The sequence below is a fragment of the Astyanax mexicanus genome, chromosome 1 (genome assembly GCF_023375975.1).
Source record: "Astyanax mexicanus isolate ESR-SI-001 chromosome 1, AstMex3_surface, whole genome shotgun sequence".
Lineage (NCBI taxonomy): Eukaryota > Metazoa > Chordata > Actinopteri > Characiformes > Acestrorhamphidae > Astyanax > Astyanax mexicanus.
Window position 1 is genome coordinate 29,785,301 of NC_064408.1, and position 19,239 is coordinate 29,804,539.

The 19,239-nt window shown below is 37.8% G+C and overlaps 2 protein-coding genes across 5 annotated transcripts; one reads left to right on the forward strand and one right to left on the reverse strand.

Moving 5' to 3' along the window:
• The first annotated feature begins 24 nt into the window (after positions 1-24).
• On the forward strand, positions 25-5,545 carry si:dkeyp-117b8.4 (E3 SUMO-protein ligase ZBED1). 3 transcript variants are annotated; one of them, XM_007260361.4, is made up of 2 exons: positions 25-107; positions 2,195-5,545. In XM_007260361.4, exons 1-2 carry the CDS (start codon positions 43-45, stop codon positions 4,863-4,865), a joined length of 2,736 nt encoding a protein of 911 aa, XP_007260423.1. In that variant the 5' UTR covers positions 25-42; the 3' UTR covers positions 4,866-5,545. The 3 variants fall into 3 exon arrangements, with proteins under 3 accessions (XP_007260423.1, XP_015464097.1, XP_007260424.1); XM_015608611.3 differs by lacking the exon at positions 25-107 and adding an exon at positions 171-402; XM_007260362.4 differs by lacking the exon at positions 25-107 and adding an exon at positions 409-921.
• A 495-nt stretch (positions 5,546-6,040) lies between these two features.
• Positions 6,041-17,585, reverse strand: znf541 (zinc finger protein 541). 2 transcript variants are annotated; one of them, XM_049476018.1, is made up of 16 exons: positions 17,356-17,585; positions 16,304-16,510; positions 16,011-16,167; positions 14,355-15,231; positions 13,553-13,602; positions 12,925-13,018; positions 12,625-12,750; positions 11,192-11,513; positions 11,001-11,055; positions 10,470-10,612; positions 10,059-10,162; positions 7,887-7,962; positions 7,673-7,761; positions 7,474-7,587; positions 7,190-7,320; positions 6,041-7,053 (listed from the first exon to the last, which is right to left on the reverse strand). In XM_049476018.1, exons 2-16 carry the CDS (start codon positions 16,503-16,505, stop codon positions 7,041-7,043), a joined length of 2,553 nt encoding a protein of 850 aa, XP_049331975.1. In that variant the 5' UTR covers positions 16,506-16,510; positions 17,356-17,585; the 3' UTR covers positions 6,041-7,040. The 2 variants fall into 2 exon arrangements, with proteins under 2 accessions (XP_049331975.1, XP_022536153.2); XM_022680432.2 differs by having other exon boundaries at positions 12,616-12,750; positions 17,356-17,584.
• Positions 17,586-19,239: the final 1,654 nt, after the last annotated feature.

Genomic DNA, 19,239 nt, shown 5'->3' on the forward strand with positions numbered 1-19,239 from the left:
GTTCCCCGCCTGCCCTCCGCTCCTCCTGTCGGCTTTGTTTTTATGGACTCAAGCAGGAAGGACACGCAGGCTGACGGGGAGGGCCTGGGGACCGTCCCAAAACTACCGTGAGAACGATTTCTCTTAGTAGCTTAGCAGCGCTTAGTTTGATGATGTATTTACTGTATATTAGCCACATATACTGCTATACTGGTGCCTTGGTTCAGGCACCCCTAGAAAATATGGCATACATCCGCTATGCATATTATGTTAGGCTGCGTGCTGTTCTCCGTTTTTCTATCGTTTCGTAGTTTACTCCCGAGCCCTAACATCAGCATCGCGAAGCGTTTCCAGTGTAGAGGTCGTAAACGTGAAAGGAGGCCGTTTTGGAATTGTGAGATGTTGTAAACCTAATAATTATAGGTACTGTTTATCTCTGTGCATGCTTTCTTGTGGTATAGATGTTGCTGTATACACGTGAAAAGGGGCTGTGCTGCGATTTAAGGTGTAATCTCGTGCTCTTTGTGTTCGTCTCGTGAGAAGAAGTGTTAGCTGGCTGTCTGAATGGGATGTTGCTGACCATTGCGGCCCGGAAGAACATTAACGTGATCTGAACTGAATTACGATAAACAGCGTATTTTAACAATATCTGCACACCGCTGATTTACATCAATTAGTTCATTGTTTGTTAATTGCACTAGTGCATTCGCTATATCTATAAACAAATTAGTCATTCTCTTTAATGGCTCAGGTTTAAAAAAAATAATAGTTATGCATGGTTGTCCTAAAATAACAGTAAACAGTATCTTTTAACAAATGATTTTGGGGTTAAATTAACCCTATTTCAGGCTCTTCTTTTCTTGACTGTCAGTTTAGCTAAATAGGAAATCTGTAGCATGTGAAAATACAGAGGATGTGCTTATCAGCAGTTAGCTAGGAAAGGTAGGATTGTTTATTTGAATTATTTAATTTTAGTATATTTTAAACTGTATTTTAAAATACATCGACCATTAACCTCTTAACATGCCTTTTATTCAGTAATTTATTTGTATTCTGAAAATTTGAGGGCTTTAAAATCTCCTACACAACACTTGGGCTGGACGCTGCCTGTTTCCTCTCTAATTTACTTAATAATTTCAGATTAGTAACAGGAATCAACCCAAATTCTGCATCTTTGAAAATAGACGTAAAAACTAGACAAACATAACGAAACTAAAGGTTTGGAGGACAGTAAATGTTTGATTTGTATTCAGGATTTGTATTGATTTTAAAATGAAGTTCAGGAAAGAGCCAATTTTATGATTTTATTCCTTATATTTTGACATTAGCAGATTTACAATTACAATTATGCTTTTCAGTAATGTTCCTTATAAAACATGAAAGCTTTTTTATAATGCTTGAATAGAAATACTCAGAATTTAGTGGTGTAATGTCAGGTAGACAATTGACAAAAATCCTGGCATGTTAAGGGGTTAAAGAAAAAATCCAGTGTAAAATTGACTTGTAGTGTAGTGAAACATGATAACGAGTACACACTTTTGTCAAATAGCCCACCTCCATTCTCCCCCAGCATTCCGAAATGCAGAGCTTTTAGTCAATGCTCCAAACAGGCTTACAATGCCAGTAAAAGGCAACCAAATATATACGTTATCCAAATACTTGAACCCTGGTGCGGAATCAGGTCTGGACTTTCTTATGTGAGAAAAATCCCTGAATATTAGCGCCCCCGGAATTATATCAATGAAGCATATAGTTACTTTGAGTTAGTGATGGTGTAAAAATGCACTATGCCCCTATCACTACCATTGTAGGCCTGTTGGGATCTAAACGTGCTGTATATTGGAATGCTGGGGGAAACTGTTGGTGGGCTATTCCACAAAAGTTTTTACACTTTATTCTGTTTCACTACACCAGGTTGCTCCTTTAAGGGTCACATTTTTTTACTCTGTGCCCTTGTGTTGTCAGTTTTGTTGGAGCACAAATCTTTGTCATCTGGAGGTAGCTAGGTAACAGATTGAATTCATCACTGAGCTGTTATGACTGCAACATAATTCCATTACACACTATAGTTTTTCATCCCACATGGCAATTCCACTTTTTTTGCTGTATCCCAGACACGGATAGTCAAATGCTGCAACAAATAAGTTTAAAAAATGAAATTAATGAATATGACCTGATATTACCATATTAATGTTTTTTCTCCCTCATTTGGTAGTCCACAGTTTGGTACAACACACATGGAGCTACCAATTCAGAGGCGGCCTGGTGTTCTAGGGACTCCAATCCTGAGGAGAAGGATGGATCGTATGCTACCATGTACTGAGCGTCGCACATCCAAAGTGTGGGACCACTACACCCAGCTGAGCATGTATCGAGTTGAGTGTAACCACTGCAAGAGGCAGCTGTCTTTTCACAACAGTACCACCTCAATGAGGGAGCATTTGGGACGTAAACACAGCATTCGCGATGGAGCGGTTCCCCCTCCTAACCCAGCTAACGTCCACAATCCCGCAGCATTACATCAACAAATGGTTCAGCCTAATATACTTAATAGCAGATTTGCAACGTCCAATGCCTCAATTGATGTTTCAACAGGTCCATTTCAGCCCATTGTGCCTGTTGTTATCAAAGAGGAGCATCATGAGCAACTGTCAGCTGAAGGAGGTGAAAACAAACACTGCTCCACATATCCCCCTAGTTCTGCTGGAGGAGGTGGCACTTCAAATTCTATCTCAATCCCTAATCAAGAAATGGACACGACATATGGCTTTTCTTCAGAAGATATCAACAACACGCTCACCATCAGTGGTGGCAGCAACAACAGTGGCACTAGGGGTTGCAGTGACAAGCGGGCTGGTGTCTTCACAGATTTGATCCTGGAGATGGTGTTTAGAGACCTGCAACCACTATCGGTGGTTGAAGAGAGAGGGTTCAGACTGTTGCTTAGCTGCCTAGAGCCTAATTATCCAGTGCCCTCACCCTCCTTGCTTGGGAGCCTTCTGTGGCATCGCTATCACATTCTTAAACAATGCCTTCAGCGACATCTTCAAACTGGCCTTGCTCCTCGCTGTCTGGCTCTCTGCACTGAACACTGGAGATCTGTGGAAGGCTGTGGAGTTGACGGCAGTGGTCAGTCCTACCTTACTGTCAGCGCACATTTTGTTGACTCCAACTGGCGCCTGGCTCGCTGTGTTCTGGAGACGCGCCCGATACCAGAATACAAAAGAAACAATGGACTTGCTAAGTTTGCAGACATCTTAAAAGCAGTTCTTTCTGAGTTCAACCTTCCGGAAAATTATGTGTTCTGTGTTATTTATGACACTCCCTGGGGTGCTGAGTGCAGGAGGCAGGGCAACTTAACACTCGATCAAGAATATCCACAGGAATTTCCTGGACCTAGTCATGCTCCTGTTCTGTCCCTTCCAGAGGGCTGGGAACCAATTCTTTGTGCAGGGGAGGCTCTTAAACTCTGTGTCCAGGAGGGACTTTATGTAGAGACTGTCAGACAGGCACTTGCAGATGCCCGTGGAATCGTTCTACACTTCCAGCATGATGCAAAGGCAGCAGCAGCTCTGAATCAGAAAGCTGAAGCTGCCAACAAAGGAGCAGCACGCCTGGTCCTGGATGACCCAAGCCGCTGGGCCACAGCCATTGACATGTGCGAGAGTCTCCTAGAGCTTAAGTGGGTGGTCAGCTCAGTGCTGGAAGAGCAAAAAGCGGCACCCAATTTAGCTGACCATCAGTGGCGTTTACTACACGAACTGGTACCAGTGCTAAGGACTGTGCGCATTGCAGCATCCTTCCTGAGTGAGGACATCAATGCTGCCATTTCTGCCTTGATGCCATGTCTCCAGGGTGTGTCCCGACTCCTGGGGCAAAACATGGCTGAGTGCAGCTGTCCTGTAGTTAGAGGAGTCATGGAAAGGATACGTACAGGAATGGAGAAACGGTGGAGGCTTAGTGACGAGGAAGCTTTGCTTGAAAGTCCTGCTGTCCTGTCATCATTCTTGGACCCAAGGTTTAAAGAGATGCGATTTCTCAGCCCACATGCACGCAGCAAGCTGCATGACAAAGTCAAAGAGCTGTTGTCTGTTCAGGCTTTTAATGACGATGGGACGGTGGACCAAGAAATAGACAGCGGCTTAGAAGTTGGTAGAGGAAATGAAGCAGAAGGTGGACCTGCAGTATTGGGATTAGATGACCCACTGCCTATCCCCACAGTAGCATCCTTGGATTCACCTGAGTCTTGCCCGTCAGCAGAGGAGGGTGACAGCATTGAGCTGCAGCAGAATGAGAACTTTGCAGGTGTCTCATCTCCAGAACAAGTCAATGAAAATGTGCTTGTGGGGTCACCGTCCAAAGTCACCAGTGGCCGTAAAAGAACAGGCAGTGCAGCTGGACTGAGGGGTGACCGTCAGCTCGCTGCTCGAATGCGAATGAGTCCTCTTCCGCAAACCATGTATGATATTCTTTTAGGTGAGGATCCTACTGAACGGATGCCTGAGATCCATCAACAGCTGGAGAATTATATTGCAGAGCCACTGTGCAAACGCAGCCTGTCACCTCTGCACTGGTGGCGTAACAAGGAGCACCGCTTTCCTGCTGTGGCGAGACTGGCGAGGAAATATCTGGCAATCCCTGCTACTGGCATCCCTGCTGACCGTGCTTTTGCCCCAAGAGAATCTGCTATAGCTCACAGGAGAGCTATGATGGGGCCCAAGCACCTTGACCATGTCTTGTTTCTTCACCAGAACTGTGATTATGTTGAGCAGCTTAAAGGAGGTTCTTCTGGCCATCGAGAAAATGACCACAATAGTAATGTGAGTGGGAACCAAAGTAGAGAAAGCCTTTATCAGACTTTGGTGTCATATGACAATAAGGTTTGAGTAAGAAGCTCTGATGATTATACATACTGCTCTCATGCATAGATCTATAAATTCGAATGCAAGGCACGCATATTTGAACTGGACAGTTTTTTCGCTCAAAATAAGCTCTTAATGGATTTATGTAATATTTCTGAAATTTTAATTCAAACATTGTGCAGCTATTCAAGATTATATTTACAGTGACCACAGAAATGTCATCACTAGTTTAAAACATCAATGACAATTTCTATTCCGTATAAGGAATAAGGACTACACTACTTTTTTTAGTGTTTGGGCTCTAGGAGTTCTGGAGAATGGCCTGATTATTGTCTTGTGATTATAAACCTTTCCTCGTTATGCTTAATGTCTCATTTTACATGTCCCATTAGATGTTGTTAAAGTGATATGTGTTGAGTTACAGGGTAAAATCCTAAATATACTGTTACTTAGAAGCTATCAATTCTCATGCATTGCATACGTGACGATTGCAGACAAAGTATGGCTGTGTTCATGCATGCATTTTAACAGTTATTGTTTCCTTCATGTATGCAGAAATCAAAAATGACTTGTTCTGTAACTTGTGACATCCAGGTATTGGTTACCTTCCCTCAATGTGACAGTAGATTTTAAACTGTAATCCATGAACTGCATGTCATATTAAAGTGTTAAATGACACAGTGGAAAATGTGTTTTTGTAAAAATGACCCGAAAATCTATATTCTTACAAGTTTTAGGATTTTATTTTAAGGGAATTCCAACACTCATATCAGTCTCTATTTTTTCAAAAATGACTAGAAAACCAAAGGCTTTTTTTAGAATCACTGATAAACCAGTGATAAACCACTTAAATTACCAATGAGTGCACTATTTGTAAGTAATATTTTTTTGGAGATGTGAATATCCTTGATTCCTCTCACAGAAGTAAACAAGCCAATAGGTTACGTCTTCCAAACGATTATAAATTTTAAATCATAACCTGAAATCTAAAATACAGCTCATGTCAATGTGACAACCCAATGAATTTTATATCAGAAGTGAAAAATATGGGGAAGAAATCTGACACATGAATACGTTGCTTTTGATCGCTCCTAATACGATTGGGCATGAATTGCAATAGATTATTATAGGGAACTAAAGATGCAAAGGTTTATGCTGCAAAATACAAATATACCAGAAATAGGGGTGTAAGAAACTGATTAGTTTTCAAAAACACTACTGATTTTTATTATTAGTTTACATGTAAAGATGGTGTCAGACTGGATTATTTAGTGTTGTGTTCAAACCCTGCCCACTAGATAGCAAAGTTGTACTCTGTTGTTAGATCCCACTGTTATAATTGTATGAAAAGTAAAATTATTTTATTCAGATTTCATAGAAATGTGGTTTTAAATATGAAAAAATATATATTTCAAAAATTGCAAATTGCCTTGCTTACAGTATCGCAGTATAATGCAATATATTGGATCGTAAACCCTGGTGAGGATGTGGTATATAGAACTTTAGTATAAAATACAGGCATATTTCATTTGTCAAGAAAAAACATGCAACAAACTTTTTGGAACAACAGTATAAGAATTTGAACACTAACACTTTTACAAAAACTGTTTTTTTTTATCTATACTTCAATAGTGTAACAAATTCCCACATCAATATGTTGCTTTAGTTTTTATAATAATGTAAGGCATGAACTGCAGCATTTTATCACATGTATTTCTGTGTTCAAAAGGCCACATATACTAAACCAAAAAGTGGGAAGACCTTTGCATAAAAAACTGTGGTATGAAATACAGGCATATTTGCTAACTGAATTAAGAACATAGCAAGAGTAACATTTAAACCTTTAAACTTTAGTCAAAACAAGTAACAAACAGGTATTTTGTCAATACTGTACTAATCAGAAACGTGACAAACGTAGTTATTCTAAACATTGATATTTCACAAAGTATGAATAAGTCTTGAAAATTAAGATTACATCTCGTCAATCTATCAGAGATGTCAGGAATTCTTTGCTGGATTAATTTATGCAAGGTCTAAACAAATGTATCAAAATGTATGTTAGATGTAAAGACTTCAGCTGACCTCTGGCCTGTCCTCTTCTTGATCTTGGCATGTGTCTCCAGTTTGCCAACTGTCCACAGCAGGCCCCTCTTATTGTGGCTGACAGTGGCTCCTCTTATGAGCGTTGCAACTTTTTACTTAATGAAAACCTCTAAATGTTTGCAACAAAAACAACAATTAAACAACATGCACAACTACATTTGGTTGTATGCATATTTTTTCCTACTTACTAACTTATTAAAGTTTAATACACACTAAATTAAAAACTAGCATGTGAATTTCCAAACCTGCCACACTCCTGACAAGTAAAGTCCCAGTTCTCAACATACTGGCTTTCATTTGTTTCCATTACACTGTTAAATGATCTAATCCCAAACCCAGTCTCACACCTCTTCTCCATGGTGCTATGGAACTCCGCCTACAGACAATCAGGAAGGTAAGTTGGTTTAATGCAATGCATTGTTATGATATGCCTTCAGACTATATGGCTTTTGGTTTGTTTTTTGATTGAGTGCTATGGCATTTTGATTAGTTTGAAAAACAAAGCTCTGTTTGTGTTTAAGTAACCTACTGAGTTCTCAGCAGTTTGTTCTTTATCTACTCCTTTTTTGGGCTTCTTAAACTTCTTCAGCTTCTTCATGGCATAGTAGTACTCCACACACTGGGCCACAGATTTGGTCTGCAACTACAGAAAAGATAAATTACTCCAACCCTATACTACCTCTATACCTCTTTACTGCACACACTTTTATGCCTTTTGACTTTCTTACCACATTATGAATTAGCTGAAAGTCCTTGTTGTGTTTAAACAGAGCTTTCCGGAATAGTTTAATCTCCCGAACACTCCAGTGGTCTGATCCTGTGGTTTAAATGGCGGTGGTTAAAATACTGACTTTCTGTATTTATCAGTCCAAATAACTGTTAATATTTTTATCCTGTTAGTAAAAGCAGTGTGAATGTATCAGTCCTACATATCAAGTATACCTGTAAAGTGGTAGACACTTAATGGATGAGAAGATGCTCTGTAATCTCCTCTCAATAACAACAAATCCAGGGCAGCCTGGTAAAAAAGTGTTTAAAAAAAGTCAGATGCCATATCTAACATGAAAAAAATAATTTGTACAATAAACAGTAGGGTTTGTAAAGCCCTATTCAGACGGGATTCGTTTCTCAGGGAAACATCTGTAAAAGATATTTCACACTTCGACTCAATGTTAAAACTCTTGCATATGGATTGCAATTGAAAAAACAGGAGCAGTGAGTTTTTTTAGCTTTCTCTGTCACATGATATTGAATTCAGTAGCTCCTCCATTTCCACTCGCTGTTGTGTTTACGTGGATCTTCGTGGAAATGCGCGCCCAAAGTGTACAAACAGTGGACAAATAGCTATTTTATTACAAGCGAGGTGACGAAACTCAGACATGTGCATCCAGACGGGACTAAAATTACCTTTCGACCATAGAGTTCATCCAAAAACTGTAGGTAATTTAGCCTGTAATTTTCTTAGAGGACATCTGAGAAAAACACATACATGGTCGTTTCAGACAGTAATAAAATCAAAGAGATATAAATAGAAAATTACCTCTGGACCCCCTGAGAAACGAATCCCGTACGGATAAGGCTTAAGTCTACTTAAGAGTGTATTTATCCAGTTTTTTTGTTGAACTTTTTTATTATTAGTAATGCTATGTGAACATAACATTTGAATGAAAAACTAAATTAGATTTTCCTATTATTCATCCATACTGTTTGCATTAGAACTGCAAATTTGTACAAAAGCATTTGCTGAAGAAATCAGATCCACCTGATAGTTAATAGTTTAAAAATTAGTAAAATAATATCTGAATAAAACCATCTAATTTTGTACAATGCCATTAACATAGTAAATGTCACAAAATTGCTTACATTTAAATATAGTGCAGAATATTTCCAATAAGTTTGAAGAACTTGGTATTGTGCAATAAAATATGGGCATATTTGATTCTAAAATTAAGAACATGCTACAATTAAAAACTGTGAATTTAAACACTGTGTCCCGTCTAGGGATGCAAATGATTAATCGACTTTAGATTACTTGTCGTTCAAAAGGTTGCTCGAACAAAATGTATTACTCGCGATTAATCGCTAGAGGGAGCTACTATAGTAACTTGAACAGAGCGTGAGAACGAGAGGTGAACACGTCTCGCGAGAGACCAGGGTTGAAAACAAAATGAAGCAGGCGAAAGAAGTGCAGTGTGGGACCATTTCAACATTGTTAATTTACGCAAAGAAGTCGAATGTTCTCTTTGTAACGCAATATTGAAATACAGTATTGAAACAGTTCCACCAGCTCACTTAGTTATCTTTTGAACAACGTGCATGCAGCTGTCCTGCATGGCACCAGTGCACCTGGTCAACCACAGCTACACTGGGAAGGCGAGCGTGTGATAAGAGAAGGGCGGAGGGCATTACAGAGAGGATATGCAGCATGATCCAGAGAGATTTGATGGCAATCAACACAGTTGACAGTACAGGATTTCAGGATCTTATTGCTTTCCTAGAGCCAGGATTGTTGAGGATTTCCTAATTAATAGCCTAGATGCAGTTTCTTCATAATCGATAGGCTCAATAATATCCTGTTAGGTTTTTTCTATTCTTTTTTTCAAATATGTCTAATGTATCAATTGCAGGAACTGAGCCAGTCCTTAATTTATTTATTTTTTTATTATTAAAGAATGTATTTTGTTATACCATAAAACATGTCTGTTTTCTTTTCCTAATGCATAATTACTTGAGGAATATATAATATAATATAAAACAATATAATTATCATAATATAATATATACTTTTTGAGCTGGTATTTTTAAAGGCCCTATTGAAACACTGAAATTTAGGTGAAAAATGCTGCTTATCAATTAATCGAAAGTCAATCGATAAGATCAATTAACTAATGATTAATGAATTAATCGATCATTTGCATCCCTATTCCCGTCTATTCTACATTCCTACCTAGCTGCTCCACCTTGTAGATGTAAAGACAGACACAGAAGCCTATCTGGTACTGCACAGTTTAAGAAACAAATAAACTATAGTCTATAATTAGAACAACAAAATGCTTCTATATAGTCAGTAGAGCTTCTGAATCCCACTTCATATGTCTGTAAAACACAGCTTACTAGAACATCTCCTTGGACTTCATGCAGATAGTAAAGGGCAAGTTCAGTATTGGTACCCCCTCCTGGTAGCACACTTGAACAGCACATGTTCAGAAACTCTGTAACTGGTTCAAAAAAGTACAAACACAATACATTGTGTTTCTCAACATGACACAAACAGGGTATCAAATACAAGTTTTCTATTCTGAACTAGACTGGTGTATGTGATTTCCAACACTGTTTATTGTCACTCAGTTAAAAACATTTAAAGAAGTCTATTTTTTGCACAAGTCAACACTCAATCAATTTAATATTACTGAACATTTTCAGTGACTGTTTATATGTGCATTAGTACAGTACTTTTTACTAAATTGTTACTTCAGTTGTACATCTTTGACAGACTTTAAGAATATGCATGAGAACGACACAAACCCTTTTGTTGGGTCTTCGGGTTAGTGGGGAGGTCTCCCCATGGAGCCCATAAGAGTTGGGCAGGGTGCTCTTCATAAAGCATCAGCAGCTGGTTGCGCAGGGGAGGAATTTCAGCCTGGAAACTGGGGCCCACATTGATTTTACTACATCAAAAAACAGAGAACAAACAGAATAAATTCCACTGATGTACAACTACACTGAAAGGAATTTGAATTTGAAACAAAATGTTATGGTTGTTCAATTGGAAAAGAGTTGACTCTTACATCAAGAAGTGATGGGAACTGATCATTTGGATTTCAATAAGTGATTCCACACATAAATGTAAGGGACAGTAAATGTTTTAGAATATTTAAATATAGGGCATATACATTTTGTCATGTGTTTACATTTTACTTAGTTTTTTACTTTGTCAAAAGTAAAAAATACCCTCTTGTTTTTGCTCTTGATTAGCAAAAACCTGGAATTGGAGATTCTGAGCTCTACAAAACATTTAATCTTGATAAAAGTAAAGACTTGGTGAAGGTAACTCACGGCTCTATACTGACAATTGTACCGTCAGTCATCAAAGGGAGTGTATCTGTCCCATCTGAACAGAAAAAGGCAGTAGCAAATGTGTTTGTAACACTATCTGTACAGAGCAACAGCATACTATGTAGTATAGTAATCACAATAATATCCTTAAGACAATCATGGATATTATCAAGTGTTTTTTCATTACTCACTCAGGGAGGCAGTGTAGCTGAAGGGTGGGAGTGGGCATGGCTGGCACTGGGGCAGAGTGTTGAAATAAAGCCCAGTGCCGGGTCTCACAGGGCTCAGCATTGGAGGGGGAGTATAGGGAGGGTGCAAAAAACCTGGCTTCAGCAGGTGGTCAACAAGGTATGTAGGTGAACGCAGTTGGCTAGGGTAACCTCCTGCAGCTCGACATCCCTGCCCACCACATTCTGCTACATTGGGAATGATCAGGGATCTCAGGAGATCAGGATGATGATTCCTTTTGGACAGGTCTTTGATATTCTGCTGCTTCTTTGTCTGCATGCAACCCTACAAGAGAATCACAAAATAATATTGCCAGTGGTAGCATCATACAAAAGCCTGTGTGGCAGCCGTTTGAAAATCTTTTAAGATTTTTAAACAGCAGCCTTTAAATCTATTAAAACTATGTGCAGTTGACCAGCAGAAATTGATAAAATTTTAAAAAGCCATGTACATGAGTTCTTTGTTCAAAATTGACCTCTTACACCTTTCTTTCAAACTCATGCTTGTGTTTCTTCTTTTCATGATTATTTCTGTTTCTGTCTTGTGTTCTTGCTTGTCTTCTCTAGCCTACTTGTGTTCTTAGCCATGTTCTCTGTATCAAATGGCTCTGTTTTGTTTCTCTCTTGTCTTATCCCAAGCCCCACCTTGTCATCAGTGTTCCCACTTATTTGTATGTAACAGCAGCCCCCCCCCCTTGTTATCCTCCCCAGACGTTCTTTGTCTGTGGCTGTGTTTTTCTTTGTTCTCAGTCCTGCTTTTTGACCCACAGTTGGGTTGGGTTACAGGACCACAGTACTACAACATTTGTGTACTAACCTGGGATTTGACTCATGACTAATTAAATACATGTGTATAACTAGAGGGGTTATAGTACTATGATCTATCTGTAACAGCAAAAAATTAAATATAGACTCACATATCACATAGTCTATACCTTTGTTGCTGGGATTGTTAAATGTGCTAACACCATGCTAATACCTTACATTAAATGTTTCAGGACATTTCTATGAATATCTTTGCAATAATGCAGTGTGGTTAAAAAGCTTATTTTTTGCCTCTTATTGTGTCTAACTTCTGAATACTTGTGTCCATCATGTGACCCTTATTTGTTATTGGTGGATTTGTGCATCCATCTATGCTTTGTGTGAAACTAACCAACAGATGCTCAGCAAATTACTAAGGCCTTGCTTGACTGTATGATTTCTGGAATTAAATTAAATGCATTATTGAGTTCCTGAGTGCCCATTGGTTAGTTTCACACAAAACAGATAAAAGGCAGATTACAGACACACATCCACCAGTTAAACACACTAGTAGGCAGACAACTGTCTCCCTGCCCCCACCCCACACACCTATACAATATTGTATAATAAAAGTAAAGTTTTACAGAGTGTACTGATTGTTTGTGGAAAGGGGCTTCTTTTTCAAGGACTGGCACAGAAACTGGGATGACCAGTGGCGACATCTGGAATCCTTGACACTCCTGGGTCTGTCCAGCTGCCCTGCTTTCATTTTCAACTTGCTGCAACAAGTAAATAGTAAAAGAACAATTGTAAACATTTTACTTTATTTCAAAAAGATTACACAAAAATAATGAACTGATGAAATAAAATATCTTAATGTATTGTTTTTTATATTTTCTTTTGTTTGTAATAAAAAGAGGCATCACCACTGTCAAAAACATTGACTTCAGTACCTGATCATCCATTTTAGCAGAGAATGTAGTTGGAGTTTGTGGAACTGAAGGCCAGCATTGGATATGGTGGTCAGGTAAATATTCAAAAAGTGTTCTGAGAGAGAAAGAAAAAAGCATGATACATTTTCAGTGCACTCAGTTAAATGTATTGAATCACCTACCTAATCAAGCTAGCCTGCTCTGATATTCAGGCAACTGAATCCTCAAACTAAGAGCCACTCTACACCCTGTCACTTCATGGAACTAGTATCTCGATTGCGTTCTGATCAGATTTCAGTCATAGGCATTTCCATTTGTTTGTCTCCTGTTTGTTTAAAATCTGACTTGAGGTATGGAATATACAAATACTACACTTGTTGCACAACATTTTTTATTGACGTTTCAACTGTACTGGAGGGAGTCTGGCTGTCACATGTTTACACTGCTATACCATGAGGCTCCAATGTGTCTCTGAACACCTTCTAAAGTAGTTAAGTGATCAGGGTTGGCTCTGTTTTAAATGCGTCTTTGGTGTGTTACATTTGCATAAAGTGAATATTTGTAAACAGGGTCTAAAATCAAACTGAGAAGCACCCTTTGAAACCATGATCACCATGACCATTACTTTCCCTATAACACACAACCTAACCTGGTGCCTGACTCTTTTCCTTCCTGTCTCACAGCAGCAACACCTTCTTCCTGTATAATGGAATGGCACAGACAAAGCTAGAGTGAAACATGTATTCCTTACAACAAAATATACAGAGGAATCAGTGTTTTCAAAATAAAATGAATGTGGTGACAGATGCACAACATGATATGGTAGTTATGTGCACCACTGCGAGTTTTAGGTAAAAATAGAAAGTAGAAATAAGGAAAATTATAATGTGTTTGAATGATGAATTAGTCTATAAATTATACTTAAATGATAGAGAATACAATAGACCCTCAATATTAAATATTAAATATTTTGAAATACCTAGGATGCCTCAAAGTGGTCATCAGATTACAAAAAATGACTGTATATATAATTACAGTAAATTATTTATCTTTTACTAAGCTTCTGGTGTTCACAACTACTCAAACCTGAGTAAAATAATTAGAAATGTAATTTCTAAATGTTCACTGTACCAATTTGCTGTTAGAAAATAATGTAAACTTATCATGACAAATGATTTCTAATTTCTGAAGAATACATTCTATTATAGACTTATTATTCAATATAGGAATATAAGGTCAACATTTTTTGCTGACCACAGATATGCCCAGTAAGAAGTGCACCATAAAATAAAAGGTTTACTGCAATTTAAAATCGTCTATGTGTATGTGTATTATTATTATCATTGCATTTATATGGCTATAAAAAGGTTGTGAGTGACAGGCCTAAGTACTGTAAAACAAACACTTTGAAAAGAAAAACATTATATGCAACAATGCAAACTATGATATACCTTGATTGTGAGCGAGTGGGTGTTCTGTGTACTGAAGGATGCCATTGCCACCTGGCTGGGGGAAATGAGGCACGCTGTATGGTGATCGGACGATCTTACTGGATTTGTCTTTTTCATTTTGGGTCTTATAGCAGGTGGAGGAGGAGGTTTAAGGACATTAGCAGTCTTTTTGATCTTTTTGCACTTCTTGGCTGGAGGTGGAAATGGAACATGAGACGTTTTCTGGTGTGACTGTGGAGCCACTGATCCAATCTGACTGTCTGATTTAGAGCATGCCTGAGCTTCACCAATGAATGGAAGCTGGTGATTGTTTTGAGGTTTGAGATGTTGAACACTCTTCTTCAAGGAAACTGGTTGACTTTTCTTAAGGGAAGCTGCTAATGGCCTTAAGGAACATTCCATTCCTATGTTGTTTTCTTCCTCGCAAGGCTGAACAGTCAGCACCCCCCTCAATGGCTGAGGGTTTGTCACAGGAAAACTCAGTTCATCTTCCCAACCCTGGAGATTTACAGCTTTTGCCTTGTGGTAATCTGGTGCCTTTGGGTCTATTGTAACCCACTGGTTGGAGTCAACTGCTCCTAAGCTCCAAGACTTTTGGATAACAGGGAGCTTTGACTGGGATAGGTTAACTTCGGGGAAACAGTTAAGCCCAAGATTCCCTGCTATTGAAGCAAATCCAGTATTGCTGCTGTAACTATTAGAGGGCGATGGGTCCTCTGTTGTTACAGGTGGACATGCATGCTCCCATGGGATTGGGGAAGGTTCAGTGGGGTTTGCTCTGCTGCACTTCTGAGAGTGGTGGTCCCAAAACACCTTATGGTAGCCAGACTTGTACCCCTGAGCCAGCCACTTCTTTTGGGTTACCAAATGAGCCGTGCTACAGAGAAAGTATGACAAATCTCTTTGAATTACAGAGAAATTTATTATTATATATTTATATATTATTTGTTTCTTTTTCACCCCATTCTTGGAGGGCATATATAATTAAAATAAGACAATAGACAACATGAACCCAACAAATTTCATGTCATATTTCATACTTTACTTTACTTACTTTTATAAACTTCATTTCAGTTGTTTATCTACATCCGCCTACATCCTAATCTACATCCATTTCCACATTTCAGATTTGCAACACATTCCAAAAACTGTTGGGATGGTAACATTTCTATTTATATTATTAATTTCTTTTAAAACGGATTGAGAATACCGATTCATCAAATTTCCACTGTGTAACAGTCCATCTCAGATATCTGCAAGCTCACAGAATTCAATATTGCTCATGTTTTCTGTTTTGTACAATTCTGGCAAGTAGCATGAACTCTGTATTTTAGTGCTTTACCAAAGTATTGTTTTACCAATGCAGGAATGAATGTCTATTAAATAATGAACTGCATTTTTCATACTGTCTTAATTTTCTGATTTGGTGCTATAGTACTGCACCATAACCATACGGCTGGTTTCAAGGCCATGTATGGAAAATTAGGAAAATGGTAAGAATGGTAAGAGTGGTAAAGCATTAACAACACCAAGGATAATTTCAGGCCCACTCTAAGCTGGGACACCTTTTGTGATTGATAAGAGGTGTTACTTGCCTTAAAATTGCCACTAACATAAGAATAGACATTTAGTGTTATGAAAATAAGCTCCACTCACAGGTGATCCTGGCGTTCAAATCTTTGTTTGCACAAATGAGGTCTGTCCGGTTGGTGGTTGAGAAGGTGCTTGTTCAGAGCATTTGTGGTCCTAAACACTTTCCTGCACTCTGAACATTCACGTTTGGTCTTCTTTATGACCTTAGCTGGAACAAATTCTGGTCCAAACAGAGATTCCGCTTTAAAGTTAAAAGCAATGACTAGAGAAATAACCAACTAACAAAAAAGAACAAATACATACTGCATTATTATAAAGAGAACATTTAATTTAGTAAAAAGTGGAGCTGTAATCACCAGTGTTTGCGCTCACAAAATCGTTTATCCACAGGTGATCTTCCAAAGAGGGTAGAGGTGGAGTTAACTGGTTGATGAAGATGACATCATCTGTGAGGTTTTCAGCTACTGAGAGCAAGGGCATACTTTCATCAGAAGGGTCCACAACCTCCATAACCTGATCGGCAGGATGAAGTTCAGGACATGCTCTTTCTTCAGACATGGTGCCTGGCACAAGTACAGTCATTTTTGATACATTCAATATTTTAAATCATAAGACAGCAAAGATACACTAAACAAAAACACCATTTTATTTATTTTCTGGCTATATAAGAGACCACATAAAATTATGAGCTTTTTTGATTTTACCAAATTGAAAACATCTGGAATATAATCAAGAGGATGATGGATGATCACAAGCCATCAAACCAAGCTGAACTGCTTGATTATCTGCACCAGAAGTGGCATAAAGTTATCCAAAAGCAGTGTGCAAGACTGGTGGAGGAGAACATGCCAAAATGCATGAAAACTGTGATTAAAAACCAGGGTTATTCCACCAAATATAACTGAATGAATATGAACTTGTTTCCTTTGCATTATTTTGAGGTCTGAAAGCTCTGCATCTTTTTTTCTTATTTTAGCCATTTCTCATTTTCTGCAAATAAATGCTCTAAATGACAATATTTTTGTTTGGAATCTTGTTTTTGGTTGTACTTGAACTTCAAAGGAGAATTTTAAGTAAAACCAAAATAAAGCTAAACCTAGTTTACCTTTATTTATAGAATAATTTCTTTGTCATCTGTAGTTTGATTTTAGTATGGGTCAAAACGATTAACATCGAAAAGTTTAACATCGAAAGTTTTTTAGGCCACATCGCCCAAGTCTAGGTTAACTAGGTTGTTAAGCTAACCTAGTTAAACATTATACAAACATTATTTTTTATGCTCTGAAGGTAAATAACAAGATTATAAATCAACAGCGATGTTAACCTAGCTACACTAAATCTAGGTTAACTATTTAGCTACAGCTAATTAACTAGCTTAGCTTAGCTTAGCTTAGCTTAGGTTACCAACCTTTGACAGCAGCGCGCCAAATCAGCTCCAGCACTGAGCTAAACACACGCGGAGATAAAACTCAGGAAAAACGGTCAAACAAACTTTATAATAAATGAATACTCTCTTTATATAAGCTTATTAGGACATTTTATAAACTAAATTTAACTAAAACACCAGCTGAATGACCTTAACCGTCTTTAAAGTCGGAGTTTAGAGCGCAGGCTGTAGGGGGCGCTCTCATACCACTCCTCCCCACTACAAGAGCACATGAATCTAAACCTGTACCATTATCTCAGCCACTAAATGTGTGTGCTTTACATTTAGTTATAAGTGTTTGAGTAACTTGTATTAACAACTTAATAAAGTTAACTTCATTTAGGTATTACTGTGCACTAATTTCATTTCAGTTCAAGTCATACACAGTACAATATACTGTGCCTTTTGTCCCTCAAAATAAAAATAAATAAAATATACAAATTGTAACTGTTTTGACTATTTGTCAAGTTTTTAAGTTTGCCGACTACACACAAAACATATTTTCCAGTTTAATCACTTCATACTGTCATTTTCGTCCACTGCATACATTTTTCCACTTAATGATTGCTGGAGTAATTTGGCATTAAATGAAAATGTAGTTGAGAGTTGCAAACTGTTCACTGTGACTTTGTATTAAAAAATAGTTTCACGACAGGGTGGATAGTTTAAGCTTTACCTCAGCTTAATATGATAAATATTAGGTTAATACCATTAATTGCTGAACATGCTGCAAGTATCTTCAGGTCCTTGATAATAAAACAGTATGAATGTTGTGATGTCACTGATGTTTAAGGTTAGTTGTGGTTATCCTAAGAAGGTGTATGGTGGACAGGGATTTTTAGACACCCTAAAATAATTTCAGTGAAAACAACTAAAAGAATAAACAAGATGCCTAAAGACATATTTTAAACTTATGTATCTTGTTCAACTTAACCAGGCAGCAGTGCAGACATGTAAAAACTCACCCTCACATCAGTGAACATGTACAAAATGTACAAAATATTACCAATCTTCTACATTTGTAATAATATGTTCATTCTCAAAAAAAAAATATTGTTACACTTTTTTGCATTTTGCATTTTTTAAGTTAAACAACTATTCTGTGGACACAAATAAGTTATTATATTAATATTGACCCGATCACATAAACCTATAAAAAACAGACAATAACATATAAAAAATAAGGATCAAAAGCAAAATAAACAAATGAAAGGCATAGTAGTTGCAATAATTATAAAATTACACATACAAAAAAATATGCACCCTGGATTGCTGCAAAACTCAGCATTCAGTTGTCTCTTATATGTAAATCACTACAGGTGTGGTCTGATTAAACACTGGGTGTCAAGAGAGCGTAAAAATCCTGAATCTCTGGGAAAATGTGGTGCAGGATATTGGACAGAACCTGTATAACTTCATGCCCGACTGTATCTCATCTTGTATATAATCTCGAAACAGCTCAATAGGGTACTAGAGCCTTCAAACAAATGTAAACTTTTTCCCAATAAACTTTCTCATATCACTCTAATCACTCTAATTTTTTAGTTAAATATATTATCATTACATTAACATAGAAAATTTCATTTCATTTTTTTTCTATCGACATGTATGCAAAATGTGCAAAAGAATGCAACATAATGCTGTGCAAAGAGCAGAGGTAAATATAATAATCTATATTAAAGTGTTGAATGGCCAGTGCAAAAACTGTGTGTCTGTGTGATGAATGAATGTAAAGTTCAAGACTCAAATGGCACTCGTGAAAAAAAAAACTCGTCTTCATCCTCTCTGTGTTCCAGGCCTTGGTCTTGTACTGTAGATTGCTTGCACCACCCACTGGAGGGTCCATGTGTCTGCCCTGGTGCTGCG